The sequence below is a fragment of the Pleuronectes platessa genome, chromosome 9, assembly GCF_947347685.1.
Source record: "Pleuronectes platessa chromosome 9, fPlePla1.1, whole genome shotgun sequence".
NCBI classification, from domain to species: Eukaryota; Metazoa; Chordata; class Actinopteri; order Pleuronectiformes; family Pleuronectidae; genus Pleuronectes; species Pleuronectes platessa.
In genome coordinates, this window is record NC_070634.1 from 13,235,731 (window position 1) to 13,254,932 (window position 19,202).

Sequence of the window (19,202 nt, forward strand, 5' to 3'; positions counted from 1 at the left end):
GTCAGTAATTCAGAATATTTTCTGAATAGTTGAATTTGTAAGCACTGAGTTTATATTATCGTCAGTCTGCAATTCCTCATTAACTCCCAGACTCAGCATTTTTTTTAATAGGCCTTGCATCAAATGACTAAAGGGGTCACCGGCAGCTACTTTCAGCTATTAACATCTATTAAGCCCTTATTTAATTTCAGGCCGAAAAATGAAATACATTGTTCAGTCTCACTGTCTAATCACTTGTTTTATAAAGATGGATTATTTGAGATTTACATTTGACGTGCTCATTTGGTCCATGTCCCATCTCAGCCACCAGGGGGCGATTGTGAAGCTTTGGCTTCACATTTGAGGAGTCGTCATACCGTCCATCATCCAAGTATTTTTCTGTAGTTTAATATTTTCTGAAATTAGCTACTATTTTAATATATAAGTAACAATACAACCAGTAAGCTATCTAGTGTAGAAGAAAGTCTGGAAATTTGGAAAATGTATTTTGTGTCTGAAGTGAGTTAAGGCTTTGTCCCTGAATGAATATTTATAAAAAAAAAGTAATTCAGCCTTTCCATCGTCTTTCCCTTCATGTCCTCACGGTGTCTCATCCTCTCCTTGAAACTGTGGTAGCTGTGGTCACTGCTGTTCACGATTACTATCAGTATTATGTAATAGGGACCAATCACAGACATCCACCATAGCATGACGTAGTCGTAGTGAGGCCAAGTGAACGCATCACTATTTCCCCCTCGCACAAAACGACACTGCAGCACCAGCAGTGAGCCGGCAGACACACTGTAGTGCTTTGTTGTAAACACAGTCAGTCGTCAATCGCTCACTCATTCGCCAATACGTGAATTCTCCGTCGCCCTCGATCCCAGTCAATGACAAACAAATTAACATACAGTTACCTTTACAAACAAGTAAATTATCATTTGTGCTGTGGAGTGTGTGTGCAGGTTTGTCTGTGTGTGTGTGTGTGGGGGGGGGGGGGGGGGGGGGGGGGGGGTGGTCGCTGTGAGGGGGAGGCAGTGTGCTGCTGGAGCTCTGTGGTGTGCTTCAGCAGGTTCTCATTTGCCAGTTCTCTGGCAGCCGCTGCCCGCTCTTATTGAAAACATCCCATGGAATTTCCTCCCGCTGCCACGGCCTAGACACCACTTCACACACGTACACTCGTGTGTTTATGTATGTTTGTGACACAAAGTCAGATGATCCGCAGAGATATTTATCGCTAAAAAGAGCAGTTACAGTCAAAAAGATACACATGTACCATTGTTTGTTTTACAAGTCCGATCCACTTTGGATCCGTTTCGGCGAAAGTTGATTTTTGAGCGCAAGTTAACCGGCGCAGGCCTATAATAGTATCATTGTGCAGGCAGAGCGGGACCATGTGTTTTTCAGTCGCTTGTGGTGTTGTGGTGTTGAAGTGATGACTGAGGGAGAGAGTCTGCCTGGTGTGCATGTCACTTTGTCTCTGTGGCTCATCCTCTTACTACTGCATATCTGCTTTTCTCAGCCCTTTTCCCTGTCTGTGTCTGTCTGTCTTTCTGTCTTTACTTTCCTGCCCTCCACGCAGTCAGTCTGGTTTTTCGCTGCTATCTTTCACTGGTCTTCTCAATTTGTCTCTCTCTCTCCATCTGTTGCTGTCTCGCATTTATTAAACTGACGCAATCCCTCGCTCCGGCGTCTCCTCGTGCCGTCCTCCCCTTCGCACAGAGCCTTTTACGAAGTGACGGAGATACCATGTGTGCGTCATGTGTTGCGCTTTGCTCGGTGGAGAAGACAGAGAGAGAGGAAGAGATTTAGAGATATTAGTGCTTTCCAAATGACAATCTGAGCCTAGCACGCATTTAGATTTATATTTAACAGGAGTGTGGTTTGGCCTATAGTGAGTTTTTGCTGAAGTGATGTGTCTCATTGCGTATCATTCAGTTCTTTGGTCCCGTCGGTCAACTTCCATCCTGTATCACTGTCCATTAAGGTGAAATGTCTCTTTCTGCAGGACACGTATTGGCCGGCATTTAAATTCATGAATGTCCTGTTTTCTATGTACAAAAAAGATAAAGTTTCACTCAAGTAACAGAAAACCAACAAATTTCCACATGTTCTTGCCCCTTAAAAAGTTTTTCCATAAGCATATCTGCTTGTGCAGTATATCCACAGAACAAACTTAAATTATCTTGACAGTCTGTTGTTGTAATTGTTTAAATTAAGCAGGCTCCATCTAATTGTATAAAAGTATCTGAGATTGAAAAAGTTCAGCCTAACATTCCAGTTTATTGCAGATATATTTTTTTGTTTTTATTGCATTATGCTTCCATTGTAGCTTATATACAAATCAATGGAATTTAAAATGTAATGCAATTTTTTTTGCTGTTTTTCAGTCCATAAAAAATATTTAAAAAATCATATTCAACATGAACAACAGAAAAATTCAATTAGTTTTACATTAACGTGACAGTTAGCATTTATGCTATAGCTGCATTCATTACTTTCTCTTTCTTACATAAGTTAGATCTGTCTTTTACCCACGTTGCATATTTTCACTTCTTGTAAAACAATTTTAAAATGTTTAGTTTCTGAGCTCCGGGTATCACACATACCCCTCAAATACTGTAGCTACAGAATCAGCACTAACACAATGCTCATGTACACTTATACTGTTTTGTAGATGTGCAGAAATGTAACTCTTTGAGTTTGCACCGGCATCGTCTTATGGTAACTCTTAGTTAAACTGATCGGGTTCCCTGCTTTAATGAAATCAGTGTAGACTGTTAGCTTGTTCAAGGATTACACACTTCATTAGAACATCTCATACCTTATTTATAGCCAATAACCTTAATGCTACATTTCATAAACACATGGAGACTTCAGTCCCGCTCGCTTTGATCCTCTGAGCTCTGAAATTGGCCGACGTGCACACAGCAGTAAGTATGTGGAGCGGAGAATACAAGAACACAAAGGCTCACTTCTTGGTGCTGCGTTTCCTGCGTGGTAGTTAATTTCATTCACCTGTTGTACCAGGTGTGAATAAAGTGCAGATTAAATGGTACGAATGAAAACCAGCTGCTCTCTGGGTCCTGAGGAACCACTGCTGTAAAACTCTAGTGACTGCCAGCACACACACGCACACACATACAGACATTTCTCCATGACTTCAGAGGACATAACTTTATTTCTTAACCTTAAACATAGTTAGTACTTGCCTAACCATAATCACACTTACTCCAACCATAACCTAAACCTAACTTTAATGTAATATGAACTTAAACACATCTTCTCCTTGAAATTTGAATTCTTTACATTATTTGCACTCGTCCCCATAAGGAAGACACGTCCCCGTAATGTATGTAAACAGATTTAGGTCCCCACAACTAATACCAGGACCACACAAACACACACACACACCTTCAGTAACACAAACACATATTGACACACAAGCATGCACATACGTACATTTACTCAAAGCTTGTCAAATGTCAAACACACACACACCAGACCGAGACATTGCACAAAATGCATTCCTTTCACGCAGGGTTCACACTTATTAGGCTTCAGCGGAAACACTGCCCATTCAGTTTGAATGGGGTGACGTCTTGCGCTGCATGCCAGACTGCTTTGTGGTTCCATTGCGTAGCTCACGCTGCGTGCAGCTGCAAGTAAAGATGAACGACGCGTCTCAACTTCCTCCCACTGTCCAGAAATAAAGCCACAATATCCTGGATATGACCAGTGCCAGTTTGCACATTTGAAGCCAGAATCTACACTGCAGTGATTGGGGGATGGACTGGTGGTATATCGATGTACCGCCAATACACATGCTCAACCAATCACGAGTCACTCCCAGCTGTCAATCATCATGTTGCCCTCCCTTTTTATAGCAACGGATACCTATTTAAAACCAAACTTACTGGGAAACGTAGCACTTGGACATTCATCATTGTGATTAAATGACAGATACTATCTTTGAGAAATTGTAACCTAGCTGGCGTGCACATAAGTTTTGGAATAACAGGAAATGTGTGAGTCTTTTCTATATCCTCAAATGAAAACTTTGAACTTTAATTGAAGGATAGAGGAGAGTATATATTTACTGTCGGAAAGATAAAGACCGTGAGACAGAGCTCTGTGAGGACACCAAAGCGTCTTCCATTATGTGTGAGTGTCCAAGAGAAAGACGTCTTTCTCCTCCAGTTGACCAGCTGCTCCCTATAATCTCCTTGTCCCCAGCAGGAGAGATGACCACATCTGCCAGGAATAAAAACAAGCAATGGGGGCGATTTTCACTAAATGCTTTTAGCTTCACTTTAGGTGCAGCTCACCTCACTTCCTGTCTCCATTTCTTTCCACCTTGATATTCCACCTAAGCCACACCACTTTCTCTCTGCCCACCAGGAGGGCTTTACGGACTGCAGCACGAGCTCACGCAGTCTAAATATTTAAACGCGGGGAATCACTTTAAAGCTTCTCGCCCTAAAACCACTGAGCCCACCCTCCAGCCTTCTCGGACATGGACGGGTGTCAGGTCCACCACATGCAGCCATCGGCCTCTGGATATGATCCCCCTTGCACTTCCCTTGATCTCTGTATTTGACCAGAACCTGCATGTCAACAGCTGTCGCTCAGAACACCTCAGAGCGGAGCAGGGAGACTCTAGGACCTTGTATTGCATGCATGGCAAGTGAAGTCATTATGGAGCTGAGGATTAAGAAATGTGGAGGGGTGAGAGGAAAGACTCCAACCTGCTGTTATTCCCTTTCTACAAATCTAGAACTGGGCTGAGAAGTGGAATTTAGCATCCTGCCTTTTTAGATCAACACTTCTGTTTTCAAGGCAATGGTTCAACTATTTCTGAGGCAATGGGGTTAGTTGTATCCCCAGCTCCGCTCTGTTAATCCAAAGGCTTCTGGGTGATTTATAAAGGGATCCCAGCTCTGTAAAACTGTAAATGGAAATGCACAGCCAGGAGCAGGGATGCTGACCTTATTAAAATCTTTGCTGCATTACTCATATGGTGAGCGGCAGTGATACGCAGGATACATCAGGGAGGGACTTTCCGCTATAAAACATAATGTAAACACACACACACACAAATACACTAGATACATGGCACACACACACACACTGCCTGGTACATTAGAAGATGACTAAAAGAAAAACCTTAATACATGACTAAAATTGAAACAAATGCAGATGCTTCCAGATGCTTCCATATTAAGCATGGTAGTACCTTAATGTTATTGATGAGTGTAGACTCTTGGACAGTTGGACAGTTGAGGTGGTTCAGGCATCAAGTCATGATGCCTCGAGAGTAGCCCCATAACTTGCTGGAGGGACCCCAAGGTGTGTCGGAAAGTGGGGCTAGGCAGAGGGACATCTGGGATTTCACTTGGCTCGATAAGTGAAAGACAATGGATGGATGGAGGGAGTGGAGGCCCTTTTAGATAGAAAGCGATTTGTGCTGTGCTGGCCGTTGGGTTCAGCACACAGCCTTCAACTGCCCTTGGTCTGTATTATGGTGGCTCTTGGGTTAAATCCTAAATAGTCTGAGTTTTGTGTAGTTTTTTTGGCACATTATGCCCAAGTACAACAAGCTAACTGCAATCTGACTAAAAATGTTTTGCCATGAGACGGTTTTCCTCCTGAGGTCTGTACGTATGTGTGTTGTATAATTTGGGGAAATAAGACACGCACAATATCATAGTTTATTTTATTGTGCATTCTGTGCCAGGCTGGAAGTTTGTTTCTATTAAACTGTCATTGCGTGGCGTGAGCAGTTGAAAAGAAGGGCTTTCAAAGTGCACTGGTGCTGACTATGGCCAGTTTGGCAGTCACTAGATTTCAACTCAACAGACCATTTGCTATGAGCCCCCTCCTATAAAGCTACAGTTGCTGGGGCCTTTTGGGCTTTCTGTTGAAATGGTGGCAGATCTACCAGAATTGGTAGATTGTTGAATTGGTAGAACTGTCAGATTTAAGTAAATATTTAAATCAATAAGTGTAAAATTTCATAAACGCACACAAACGCACAGAAACCTATTGTTACAGCAAATGTATCCAACGCAGATTGCACTTGAGCACACAAACACCCTGTGAAATCCACACTTTACACGTATGTCCTTTTTTAGACCTGAGAATTAAATAATTATGATCAATTATATAACGATGGGAGGATGTGGACGAACATATGAGCCAGTGTTTCCCATCGCCATCATCAAAACACCAGATGAGGTTCATCACTCCAGTGGAGTTCAGAACCTACGCAGAGGAGCGCTGAGGCTAATGGTCCATGGTGGTCCATCACCCTACATGTTAGCTTTTCCTTCAATTTGTCACCAGTTGGACACATGCACCCTTATTCATACACATTCACAAACACAAGGCGATGAGTAGACATTTCTCCATTATCTCATTCTGTGTGCACACTCAGTCCTTAGCACATTTCCAAACAAATCTAAAGAGGAACACGCCCGTACCCCACCACTTTCAACCATAAAGTGGTGGGCTATGGGTTTCTCTCATCACTGCATCCTCTCTCTCTCTCTCTCTCTCTCTCTCTCTCTCTCTCTCTCTTCTCTCTCTCTCTCTCATTTTTTTATACCTCATTCTTGCATCTCTCTTTCATCTGTTGTTCAACTGGCTCAGAGGCAACAGCTTGTGTTTGTTTGGTCCACGATGTAGCAACAGTACCCAGCATGCATTCCTGCCGGTTGCAGGGTGTACTACAACGCAAACCTTCTCGCCCTCCGGTCACACTCTACATCTGCGCTCCCTCTCTTTCTCCGCTGGCTAGTATCCATCTACCGCCTCTTTTCTTTCTTCCTCTCTATTTGTATTCACTCAATCCACCACTAAGTTGCGATCTCCTCCCTCTTCTATTCTCTCATCCTCTTTTTAGTGTTTTTGTAATTCTCATATGAGTTGGTCTGCTCGCCGGCCATGTGGGATTTTTTTTTTTGAACCACTAGTGCGTATCAGCTGATCAATTGTTTACACTGTGTAATTGCAAACACGTTTGTTTTTACAAAAACTAAAAAATAACATAATTATCTTCCTGTGTGTTTCGCTTTTAACATTTTTTGATCAATCTCCCATGCCAAATGCTTGCTGTGTTTCCATTTATCCCCTCTCTTCCTGCTGTCAGCATCTCTCTGCGTGTCGAGGGTCGTCGTCCCAGGAGGATATAGAAGGGGATGGAGAGAGAGGTGGATGAATAGTGCAAGGGGACAGAAAGGGAGGGATGAGGAGGACAATGAGAAAGTGATGGAGAGAGGGAAAAGGGGGCTACAAAGAAAAGAAAGGAGGGGTAGAGACTCAGGACTGATGTGAGAAAAGAGGTGTTGACATGGATGGAGTCCAGTCTGCATGGGTGGCATGCCTACAGACATGGTGCGGCCCCTCTGTTTTCAACACACACATGCACTCACAAACAATTCCATGGAGAGAGAAGAGATGAAAACAAGTAGATGATGGAAAACATAACTACAGTGACACCCAGACAACCAGGGATGATAATTAAGTCTGGAAAGATAAGAGGTAGAAACAAGAGGTGGCAACAGTAAACACAGACGGACAAAGGAAGAGGTGGAGCGCAGTGCGTTGTTACTGTTAGGAAAAATCAGGGGTGAGTCATTAATGAGTCATTAACTCAGGAGCCACAGGAAGGGGAACCCACCGTAAGGAAGTGCACACTACAAAAAGTCATGCTTGCTTCTACATAATCATTTAACTGTATTTTCAAGGATCGAATTGTTTTATATAATAGGCTATATCTGCTTTATTAGAGTGATGACAGCCCACTGGCAGAAACTAAATGGAGGATGCGTGAAAGTGGTTTGAGGCCACAAGACCACAAGTAATGTTGTTCCTGTCATAGCCTCAGCGTGAGCCATAGATCACTTGTTAGAATAACCACTGGGATATAAATAATGATGAAGTTTGAAGCTCTGTTCTGTTCTGATTCGATTTCTACATATTAATTGTAAGCAGGTTATGATGAGTATGAAAATGATAATCAAGTACACTCAGATACTTAAAAATGTTTTTGAGTGTCCAACTGAACAACAGTAAAATAAATACTGTCTCATATATGAATATTTGCCAAATGCATCCAAATCAAAACATAATCACTGCCTTGATTATGTTAAATGGGTAGTTTGAGTTTTTATTGTAGGAGTTTGAGGCACTGGAGGTTTGAGGGTGTAGTTGGGGTTCAGGATAATGGAAATAAGCAGCAGGACTTTGACACTGGAGATCGAGGTTAACACCATAAGTTCAGCTTGAACATTAATAAGTAAGTAAAGACATCAAGTCCAATTCCTCAAGACACTTTTGACTTTTTCAGTATTGAACCATGAGACCATAATCTTTTCCCCTTAACCCTTAACCAAGAGCTCTGTGTGCCTGAGCATGATAATAAAAACATTAATCATGGGAAAAGAGGAGAAGCTCACAGCTGCAAAACATCGGGACAATTTGCAGATGGAGCTGATAAAGCTCTCACAGGACGTTGAACAAAGAAACAATAAGTATTAAGGCTCTGTAATAACAATGTGATTTCTCTTCAATAAGCTTAATTTTCATTGACATTCAAAAGTCATGGGGTCCATTTTATTTTTTAGTCCTTTAGTAGGAAAGGAAAGTAGAGTAGTAGAAAAACTCTATGCAATCAGTATGTTATGTAGCATTTGGACATTGCCGATATTTTATTTGTCTTGGTTCCTGATGGAAGCCTCTTTATTTTGCTCAGGAAACTGTCATGTGATGACAGAAATACAGGCTTTCAAATTACATTCATGTTCACTTAAAAGGTTATAAATTGCTGTTGTAAGTAAAATTGGCGGTGGCGAAAAGTCACCTTATTAGACCTCATTTAAATTCACTTGAGCCTCATTTCACACACTCTTATTTATCAGTCTGTAAAACATGCCAGATTTTTTATTTCCTCAAGGACCATTAATTATTCAGACACTCTAATTTGCATTTTTGTAAAGAAGGTGAAAGTCTGCAGCCTAATCTGTTTCTGCACCAATACTGAATGGTTCTTCTTTGGGTTGTTTTTTCAACAACAACATGCAGACAGAACAGAGATGATATTTTTACACACAGCACCAGCAGCATGTTTTACAGTGTATCACCTGTGCATTCAGCGTCTGAGCTCCCCCAGCAGCAGGGGGCGCAATTAAGAGTCGTGTGACCTCTCATTATATCTCTGCTAATTGAGGTGGTTTGTTGGGCCTGGTCTCTGCTTCAGAAGCACCACACTGTTTACTGTCTGGATACGCCACAAACAAACACTCTGCGACGCAGCCTTTATCACTCACACACACACACACACACACAAACGGAAAAGAGCTATTATCTCTGTACCCAGTCACTCACCCACACTTAGGATAATCCACAAAAATACACAGGAGCAAACACACACCAGAGTTGTAAGATTAATGAATAAATAAAGTTTTTCAGAGAATCATACACTCGAAGCATTTTCTAACCCTGTGTTGCAGACAACGGTACTGTGAGTTGTTTGGAGGGAGTGGGTTCTTGTTTACAGGATCCGATAAATACAAAATGAAGTTTATCCTGAAAGGAAAATACCCAGCAGATTGAAGGTTTACGGAATGTTAGATTTACAGAAGGTGTGTCTCAGAAATGAAAACCATGTGCTGATGGCAAACTGCATTTTTATCTTACAAACACATACACACACACACACACACAAACACACACACACACAAATACAGACAGACAGTTTGTGTGTGTGTTATTCGTAACAGCCGAGTGGAGGAAATCAAGTCAGGCCATCAAACGGTCAGCTTGACCTCACGCCCGGTGAACACACAAGAGGTGTTCTTCTTCTCCCCCAGAAATTAATGAAATAGCTGCTTGACACAGATATGAGGGGGTTGGATCCGTCAGCATGCGTTCGCTGAATGAGCTGACTCAAGCCCCAGGAGAGAGGGATGAAAGAAAGAGGCAAGAATGTTACAGATGGGGAGAGAGGAGGAATTGGGCATGCATTTGTGTTTTCTCAGAAATAAGAATTAGCCTGATAAGGGTGCCAGTCGCAGATTATAAAGATGGACAATGCATCTCCACTTCCTCCCACTTAAGATGCTTTGGCTTCACTTTTGGGGAGAAGTTGTATCGTCCATTCGCACAAACAGTCTATGATGCCAATTAAAAGGTGAATAAATATACATAGTTATTATGCCTCATCCATTCATTCACCAGCATTAACATCCATAGAGCATTTTCTCCTCTTCACGGTTTTCTTTTTCTCCCCCTATTAAGGGATCTAGTTTGAACTCTAACTCGATCACTTGCAGTTGTCGTACTTTGGTTTCCTAAAAGAAATATGTTAACTTCTGTGCCCATTTTATGATGATATTTACTCAGCATACATAACAACACACACATGCACACAGATACACACACACACACCTTTACTCAGTCAGAACCTCACACTCTCCCCTCTTTGTAATCCCATCTCATCTTGCCGACACTGTTGTTAGAAGCCTCCTCTCACTCGGCAGCCTCTCAAGCGCAGCCTTTGAACTGGGCTGCCAAGAAAGTGTAACACCGCGTGCCTTTTTCTTTGACTTTCAGGAATGATCAGGAACATTATCATGATAAAACTGGCAGGGGTGAGGAGCTGAGTGGAAGCAGAGGGCCCTGACCCCCCAAAAAAGCAAGCAAGAGGCTTGAATATTGTCAACGTGTTGTTAATAAGCTGCAGGAGAGAGCTGAGGTGTGTGAGCGTTTGAATTCCTGCGTGAGTGTGTGCAAATTCTTTGCATGTGTAGGTTTGTGTATATGTGAGACTTCAAATATGAACACTGCCGTCAGGGTGTGTGTGTGTAGCAGGTTGTGATGTCAGGGTACATTACAGCTTATTGCTGGGTTGAGTGACTCGCAGGATTATCGGCTAATGGTGCAAATAAAAAAACAGCTTTCATCAGCGTGGGGATCGGACCCACATGTTTGATGTTGGTCTCAAAGAACCATGTAGGAGGTGAAGGAAAAGTAGAGAGAGGTGGAGGGCGGGTGGGAGGTTGAGTGTCGACAATGAGGGGTCATTACAGAGCATCAAGTGGGTCGACTCCATGATGAGTGAACTTACATTTCAAGAGTCCGTGCTATCTTACAGATCCTCAATAATCCTCTTACTTTCTTCACTCTACGGCAGTTACTGCCTCTAACACATCTCCTGACACCATGTGTGGTAACGTTCTTCTATCTGTGCCTCCACCATGCCACTTCCTGAGAAGACAATATGCGTGTTATAGTGTCCATCTATTAACTTTGAGGGTTTGGGGTGTTTATCTGGAGCCAATCCCACCTGACATTGGTGGGTCACATCCTGAACAGGTTACCAGAGTTTTCCTGGAACAACTTACAGAGACAAACAACCCTGTGATACACTAGGGACCTGTCCATGAGCAGGATAGATTATGAATGGATGGATGGATTTTTTTAGCATCAAAATGATTTACTATGAATCACAGTTGAGATTGAAACTACTTAAAGAGAAGAAATCTGAGACCACCCCAAAAATAGTTCAAAGATCTTCTATCTTCTCGCCGTAATGACCTTTGTGTTACTTTTGTGTTGTCTACTAATAGGCCACTTCCTGGGGAACCACAGCGTGCTGGACATCCTCAGGCGGGAGGGTTACGAGATCTTCCACACGCCCCCGGATTACCAGGAGCCGGTCGCAGAGTGAGTACGCACCGAAGAGTGTAACAGATGACAGAGCGTGTCATTTCATTAAAGCACTGTGGTTAGAGAGAAACAAAAACTTATGTTACTGAAAAGCAGCGAGAGTAACATGATTACTTATTTCAGCTGAATAATACAGTGTTGTGTTTGTAATCAGTCAGAGCTAGGTTACACTTTGAAACCAAACCACCAGCCGCCCAACCTGACAAGATAATGAATGGAAATAAGAGTGTGGTTATGTTCCAGCATCTGTCTGATAATGTTATGGTAATATGAAATGTGGTAGAGGCTCTGTCCAAAACTGTGCTCTGTAGCAAATAAAAGCTAATGCAGGAATCCTTTTGAAAGCTCATCAACTCCCTCACCTTCCTCACTGCTGCAGCAGCCGCCTGCCACCGGCGCGCTGCCAGTGGTGGTTCTGTCTGTTCTCAGCAGACACTGTTACCGTAGTCAACACAAACACACACATATACACATGTACACATGTATTGGGCCTGCAGGGTTGCACACACACATACATACAAACTCACACACCTTACACAGAGGCTTGGCAGCATCTCTTCAACAAACCCTCTTTATATTACACTGTGTGTGTGTGTGTGTGTGTGTATTCCTGTACTTACATCTCAGTGAGGACCATTTTAAATCATACAGAGTGAGGACATTTTGGAAAGTGAGGACTGCTTGAGTGTTAAGATTTAGTTTTAGGGTTAGGGTTAGGTAACTGGATGGTTAGAGTTAGGGTATGGGGTTATGGAATGCATTATGCCAATGAGTGTCCTCAGTAAGATAGATGTATGTGTATGTGTTTGTCAGTATGTGAGTACTCATTTTTGTTACTTCTTTAGCATCTTTTTTTTCATTAACACTGACCTTGTCAGGGCCAGTAGACCTCATGGGGACCAAAGCCTGGTCCCCATGAGGCACCACCTGGTTAAGGTTAGAGGCAAGATGTGAATTGAATTTCAGTTAAGAGAGTGAGGACATATTGGATTGGTGAAGGCTCGATCCTGCTGCCTTCACCACAGGGGGCCTCAGGCCTGCTGGCATGTCAAGTCTCACAAAGTGTAGTTTAAGGGCTGTTTGTGGGCTTAGACTTAGTTGGGGTTAGAGTTAAGTTTAGGTTTGAGTTTGAATAAGTGTAATAAGGGTAATGGGGCAAGGGAATGCACAATGCCAATGAGGGTCCTCTCTTAAATAAACATACAAGAATGTGTGTGTTTGTGTGTGCACCATTTGGCAGCCCCCCCTCCACCTACAGGGTTGATCCATGGGCCTATAAAATAGTAACAACAGCAACTTGAATCATGGTGGAAATGGAAAAACAAGGCCCGACAAGGGGAATCTCTTTAGAACTGTAAAAACAACCAGCCAGGGCTTTTCTCTTTTTTTTTTTCATACAAACTTCTCACTGCTAAATTACAGCTGTGAACGTAGCCTCCCTATCTCCCTCCGCCCTGCGTGCAGAGCTGTGGGCTTCAGCCGGTGGTTCTGGTTTTTAAAAGCTGACAAGTGGACTGACTTACTGTGGTCACAAAACACTCACGTATGCTGCACACACACACAACCGCACGACCACACGCTCAGACGTGTGCATGCTCGCCGACGCTGTGAAGCTCCCCGATACAAGGTGACGTGACAGGCGAGGGAAAACACCACAAGATGGCTGCATGCGAGGTGTTTATGGAAGCTCGTGGCCTCAGCCCTGGAGTGTGTCGACTCCGCTGGCACAAGGTCTTTAGGGGTGATTATATGAGTGAGTGACTGACAGAGCGGACTGGAGCTGGGTTTGGCTCCACAGTAGCTTGACCACAGGCCTGGAGTTATCATCGCCCAAACCAAAACCATCAAGACCTGAATGGGTGTCTCTGACGCCTGCAGCAGACGTGCACACCATCAATTTACGATCGCAGATGAGACGAATGCTAATCATGAGTGAGCCGTAGAAATCGTGACTGAAACCATCCATCATATCATGTTTAGTACCACTACAGTTTGACGTCAACATAAGAATCTCCTCTTACCGTTTTTTTTACTTTCTACTCCTTGTTTCTTACATGACGTGTATAATAATTTTTTTTGCATATACATGTCCCATATGGACCTTGACGCACAAATTTATGTTCGAGCCCGTGCTGACAGGGAAAGAACAAGAGCAGAGAAAGTATGAGTAATGGGTGGAAGAAAGAGGATCATGGCAAAGGTCTGTGAGTAGACTGGGTGATTCTGGGTGGTCTGCTTCGGACAGATGTCAGTTTTGACGCAGCAGTCCGGTCACTGGAGTTACAACGTCCTCTATCGTTGCCTGTTGGGTAATTCTGCCACTCAGTGCAGTGTTTATAGAGCTCAGCTTCCTATTTGGAGTTCATATCCTTGATTGAACTTGATAGAAAGGGGCTGTAACTGAAAAGTAATGAAGTGGTCAGGCACCACAAACAAAAATATTCACTGGCAGCAAGTCTAAAGTATTAAAAGGACTGAGACGAGGCCTGAAAAAGAAAAACATTCTTATTTCTTAACTATACCGCAAGGGTTTCAGTGACACACCGAGGATTTATACAGTAAAACAAATCACAGCAAAGCTTTTAATGAGGACAAACTAATTTAATTTATCCTGTCTTTCCTGTGCTCCAGGAGTAAACCAGCCGAGGAGCCTGCAGCAGGTTCCAGTGATGAGAGCCCAGACTCCAGCACTGTGTATCCCACGAGCTGGGAGACCAGTTCATCAGAGCTGGAGCTGGAAGACTTAGACCACGTCCCTGGACTCGGAGACGAGGAGCTGCCTCACATGCTGCTCCCCGACAGCCTGAGCCAGCTGGAGGAATTTGGACGACACAAGCGTCCCCGCAAAGCTCACCGCGGACATGGCAGACCTCGTCTCTTCAGTGACCTGTGGGTTCGCATCGGGGACGGGTGAGAGATCTAATATTTCCATCCGAGTGGTTATTTTTTTGTTTAAAAAAATTTAACGAGGAGTTCTTATTCTCTTAAGAATTAATACTTAGATGTAGATACTCATCTATGAAGAAACTTGCTTTAAAGTATTTAAGTAGATATTTGATTAATATCTGCCTATGACTAAAAGAAGAAATGTTAACATTAAAATTAAAGATTTCGAAAAGAAGAGACATTTTTATCATTTTATAATGGTGCATTATGAACTAATACTGGACAGCTGTGGGTCAGGATGTGGAGCTTGTCATCCACTCACCAGAGGGTCAAGGCTATATATATAACTTATATATTGTATATATATACATATAAATAGATCTAACTACATCAGTTTTTCAGTTAAAGAAACTATTGCCAAATAAAGTTACGCCACTAAAGACGTTTTAATAATAACACCTCTAGAGTCACTCCAATAAATTTCTTGTCAGATGTCAAAATAGTAAAACATATCCTCCACTCCAAGGTGGCATCTTCAAATTGTCTGTTTTAGACACAAGACGACAGTCTAAAGAGTTTAAATTTAGTACCATAGACGACACAGAAAATCAGTATTGTAAATTACAAATTCTTGCTAAAAAATGTCATAGGAAATCAGTTCATCAATTGCCACAATTGTTGCTTTCCATTGTACATTTTAGTTTTAAGCTGAACCCTGACTTCTTCTGTCCTCTTTCCTCCAGCACGACCCCGCCCCCTAATGTCCGGATAGTCAACGGCTATGTGACCGTGGACCCTCCTCTGACCCACCAGGAGCAGCGCAGACTGGTGGAGATCTACGCCACCGAGCAACAGCCAAGTCCCCCTTCTTCCACCTCGCCCAGTCCAACCTCAGCTCAGCCAGCTTCGGTCCACAGCACACTCACACTGTCCTGTCTCTTAGCCTGGACGTTATCACACATGCTGTTTACCTCCTGACCACAGGACAGCGTTATCTCACAGGCAAAACACTCAGACACTATTGCGTCCGTACCAGAGCAGTGGAATGCACCTGATAAACAGGGAATGGCCGTCAACACATGCAGACAAGAGGATGGAGGAATATTTCAGTCGGGACGTGACGTGCTGATGTGGAACGATCCTGCTGCCTTCACCACAGGGGGGCCTCAGGTCTGCCGACATGTCAAGTCTGACAAAGTGTGGAATAAGCTCTCAGCCATGGTCGGAGTCTTCAAACCTCATGAAAGTATTACGGTAGAATAACAAACACATAGCACCGAGAAGACCCGTCAATTTGAAGAGTTTGTGGGGTGGAGTCTTCTACCTAATAAACATGTAATACTGTATAGAAAAGTGAGACTGACATTAATAAATGAGGATAGAACATACTAATAAGAGCTGTAACTCTGTGATAAATGAGCTGAGTAGAGTCGAGCAGGGCTGTGTAGGAGGTGACGCACTCACGTCGCCACATTTGTAAATTGTGCATTTTGTTCATAAATAAATATTGTATATTTATTATCCCTGGGAGAAAAGAGTATATTTTCTTGTTTTTTGAAGAAAATTTAAATAATAAACTTTGAAAAATAATGAAGTGTCCATTGATTTTTTTTTTCCTATCCAACAGAAGAATGATGTGGCTTAAAGTTAATGGGCAAGAACCTGAAAGAAAAATATATAATAAATCAATAACAGCCTCATAAAGAGAGCTAGCACACTTTGTGCTTTCTGGACATATATTCTAATTATATTCTAAATATGTTTAAAGACATTTTAGTTTAATAAGTAACCACTGTAATCTCTTTTTGGATGTATTATGTGTCAACCAGTAATTCATTTAATATACAGACCCAGTGCACATTATTGAACCCAGTGTTAAGTAATATGTGTATATTTATAAAATACCTTTTTTTTTTTTATTAAGTGTAAAAAACGTAGACAACTCTTATGTTGAGGTAACAACCAGAAATTATATCTTTATAAAGCATAATTGTCAGGTTGAAGGTCCAGAAGGGTTTTTGAAAAGACAGCATTCTGCCATCTGCTGGTTGAAACTGAGACAGGAAGCTGGGCCTGCAGCGCCAGTGGCTGAATCAGATGGCAACAGAGACAGATCTGATTAACTAAATAAAGACAAGTCTTAGATCAATGCACCAAACAGTTAAAATGGCTTAGTCAGGAAAGGTTCAAAGAAAAAAGAAACTAAATAAACGTTGGGTTGATGGGGAACATGTGCAGAAAATTAAGAAGCTAATGATGACTGATTAGAGAACAATATAACTGTCACTAATATCAATCATGTTTGCATTATTTGGCATTGATTGATTGGAGTTTGCAATGATAACAATCTGTTTGCACTCTCATTAGTTCAAGACAAGATGGTACTCCTGAAAGGAAACGTTACCAACAAATGCGTTATATGAAAATACTTAAGATGAGCCCAGTTCATCACGATTCACAGAAAATGGGGATGGGTAGTGGTATCTGGTCAGAGCAGGAGTCACTGCTTTAGATGTGTCAGTAAAAGAAAGATGAATGCTCTCCTAACATACGTCATTTAACAAGTATCATCTAGCTTCTATTATAAAAGACAATTCCACTCTGGTTCTGCAAATTAAATGAATCAGTTTGATTAACTGATAAATCTACTTTCTAAAATTATATTCTTCCTCTCAACTCTTATGGAATTTGAATATTTATTAGATATAAGTTTTCCTGTGTTATTATACACTGGTCAAGTAATGGCGGTACTACACTTCTATAGTTCTACCACTTAGTGGCGCTAGAGTCATAGTTTCTGCACCAACACATACGGCTGAAGGCGCTGCTGGTGAGATCCTGATTAAAGGCCTTGATCCAACAGGCTGAAGACCTGCACGGAGACAGGGAGCCACAACTTTCTAGATATTAACTTGGGTTCATAATTAATTTATAGAAACATCTCAACTGAAACGTATTAGAATAAACGATTGAGTGATTATTCATCACATGAGAATATTTAATTCATCATTTGAAGACAATGAAAAAAACTCAACCAGTTATTCTGGTTCAAGGTTCAAGGGGCAATAATTACAAAAACATAGACAATAGTATGTATCAAATATGATGAATATATATGAATATGATTTATATATTTACATATAAAAACGAAAAAATTCTCTTAATATTTGTGTCCCTGTTTTGATTAGCTTTTATCACATTACCATATCCTTTTTCATTTCCAGAAACTGAAATGACGTATGAAATATTATATATTGTGTTTTGTAAATAGTTTACAGACCTGAAAATTATATTTTTTCTTTATTGATCAAATATCTATTTACATTATAAGACATTGGAAAAAGTATGTGTAAAGTCATGGCTATATTAGTCACTTTTATTATGAGTAGATTTAGATAGTAGATAATTTGATGGACATTTTGAGCTGTAAATTAAGGAATCAATGTTAAAAGGTTAAATCATATGTATTTTTGTATTCATATATCAATATATATATGAATGTGTATATATACACCTTTACATAGATTTTATCTTCTTATCTATTGGTGTGTTTAGATTTAATCACAAAGTAAATTAAGGCAAATTTACAGAGGAGTGAGATTAATTTGGATAAAGTGGAAATGGCAAGCTGCTGCCTAAACTTACACTCTTGCTTTTTTTTTCAATTAAATGCTTCTAATCAAAATTAATTGAACAGTTTTAATAATTACTGAGCAAATTTCTATTTTACACTCAGCTCCCTGAAGAGCCTTCCCCTCTTAAACAGTTGCCTCTTAAATGGTGAAAAAAAGAAAAAGAAAAGTGAAGAGCAAGTTTTTTAGAACAAACTGCTTTTTCGCCCCTTAAGCCAAGACGGGACAATATTTGCCTTAGCTGGAATACCATTTTCCCTGGGCTTTGGGGTGTTGTTTGAGGGAGTGGGGGCCTTGACAGGCCGCTCTGAGGGCTGACCCTCACTCTGCCGGGGACATGCCGCCAGCTGCATATAAATAAAAGATTACAGTGGAAAATCAATTTCTGAGCAAACTCATTAAAAATGCCCCTCACCTTAAATGATTCCCATTTCCTTCCATTCAACCTGTTAACGGCTAGCTGTCCCTGAGACCGGCCACCCTACCCCCACATCCCCGCCGTCACCCTCCTATCCCTTCCCTCCCACCCCTCGTCCCTCCATCCTTCCTCTGCCCTGTTGCTCTCCCCTGGTGGTAATTACTTGCACAAGTCGTTTTTTGCCCTTTGATTTGCACCGTTTCACAAATGAAGGTTAAGTTTGTTTAACCGTGGTGGATTTGCCAGTCATGTTAAAGCATATAATGTGGCAGGTCCCTGGTTTCTCCACACTGCTGCTGCACCCCCTAGCCTGCCCCCACTCCCTCCATCTCCTTCCCTGTTGGCCTGCAACTCCTGCGGGAGGGGGGGGTCGACTCCAAGGTTAAGGCTTACCGGGCCTGAGAAAGCCTACAGTGGATCAGGCTTCAGACCCATTAACTTGACTGAAAGGGGACCAGGAAGTTGTTAAAAATAACCTCTTGTAAGAAGGATTAAGAATCAAACTGTCGTCTTTGCCCCGAGAGGACGTTAGCGTGATCCCGGCAAGTTGCTAAAAA

The 19,202-nt window shown here is 41.9% G+C and overlaps 1 protein-coding gene across 1 annotated transcript in view; it reads left to right on the forward strand.

Annotated features, from left to right (window-relative positions):
• trabd2b (TraB domain containing 2B) overlaps positions 1–16,185 on the forward strand; it is a 66,516-nt gene extending 50,331 nt beyond the window's left edge. Inside the window, exons 5-7 of the mRNA XM_053430788.1 lie at positions 11,610–11,706; positions 14,341–14,619; positions 15,339–16,185. Of these exons, the coding sequence (XP_053286763.1) occupies positions 11,610–11,706; positions 14,341–14,619; positions 15,339–15,573 (611 nt within the window). The 3' untranslated portion in view covers positions 15,574–16,185. The remainder of the gene's footprint in view (positions 1–11,609; positions 11,707–14,340; positions 14,620–15,338) is intronic.
• The last annotated feature ends 3,017 nt before the right edge of the window (positions 16,186–19,202 follow it).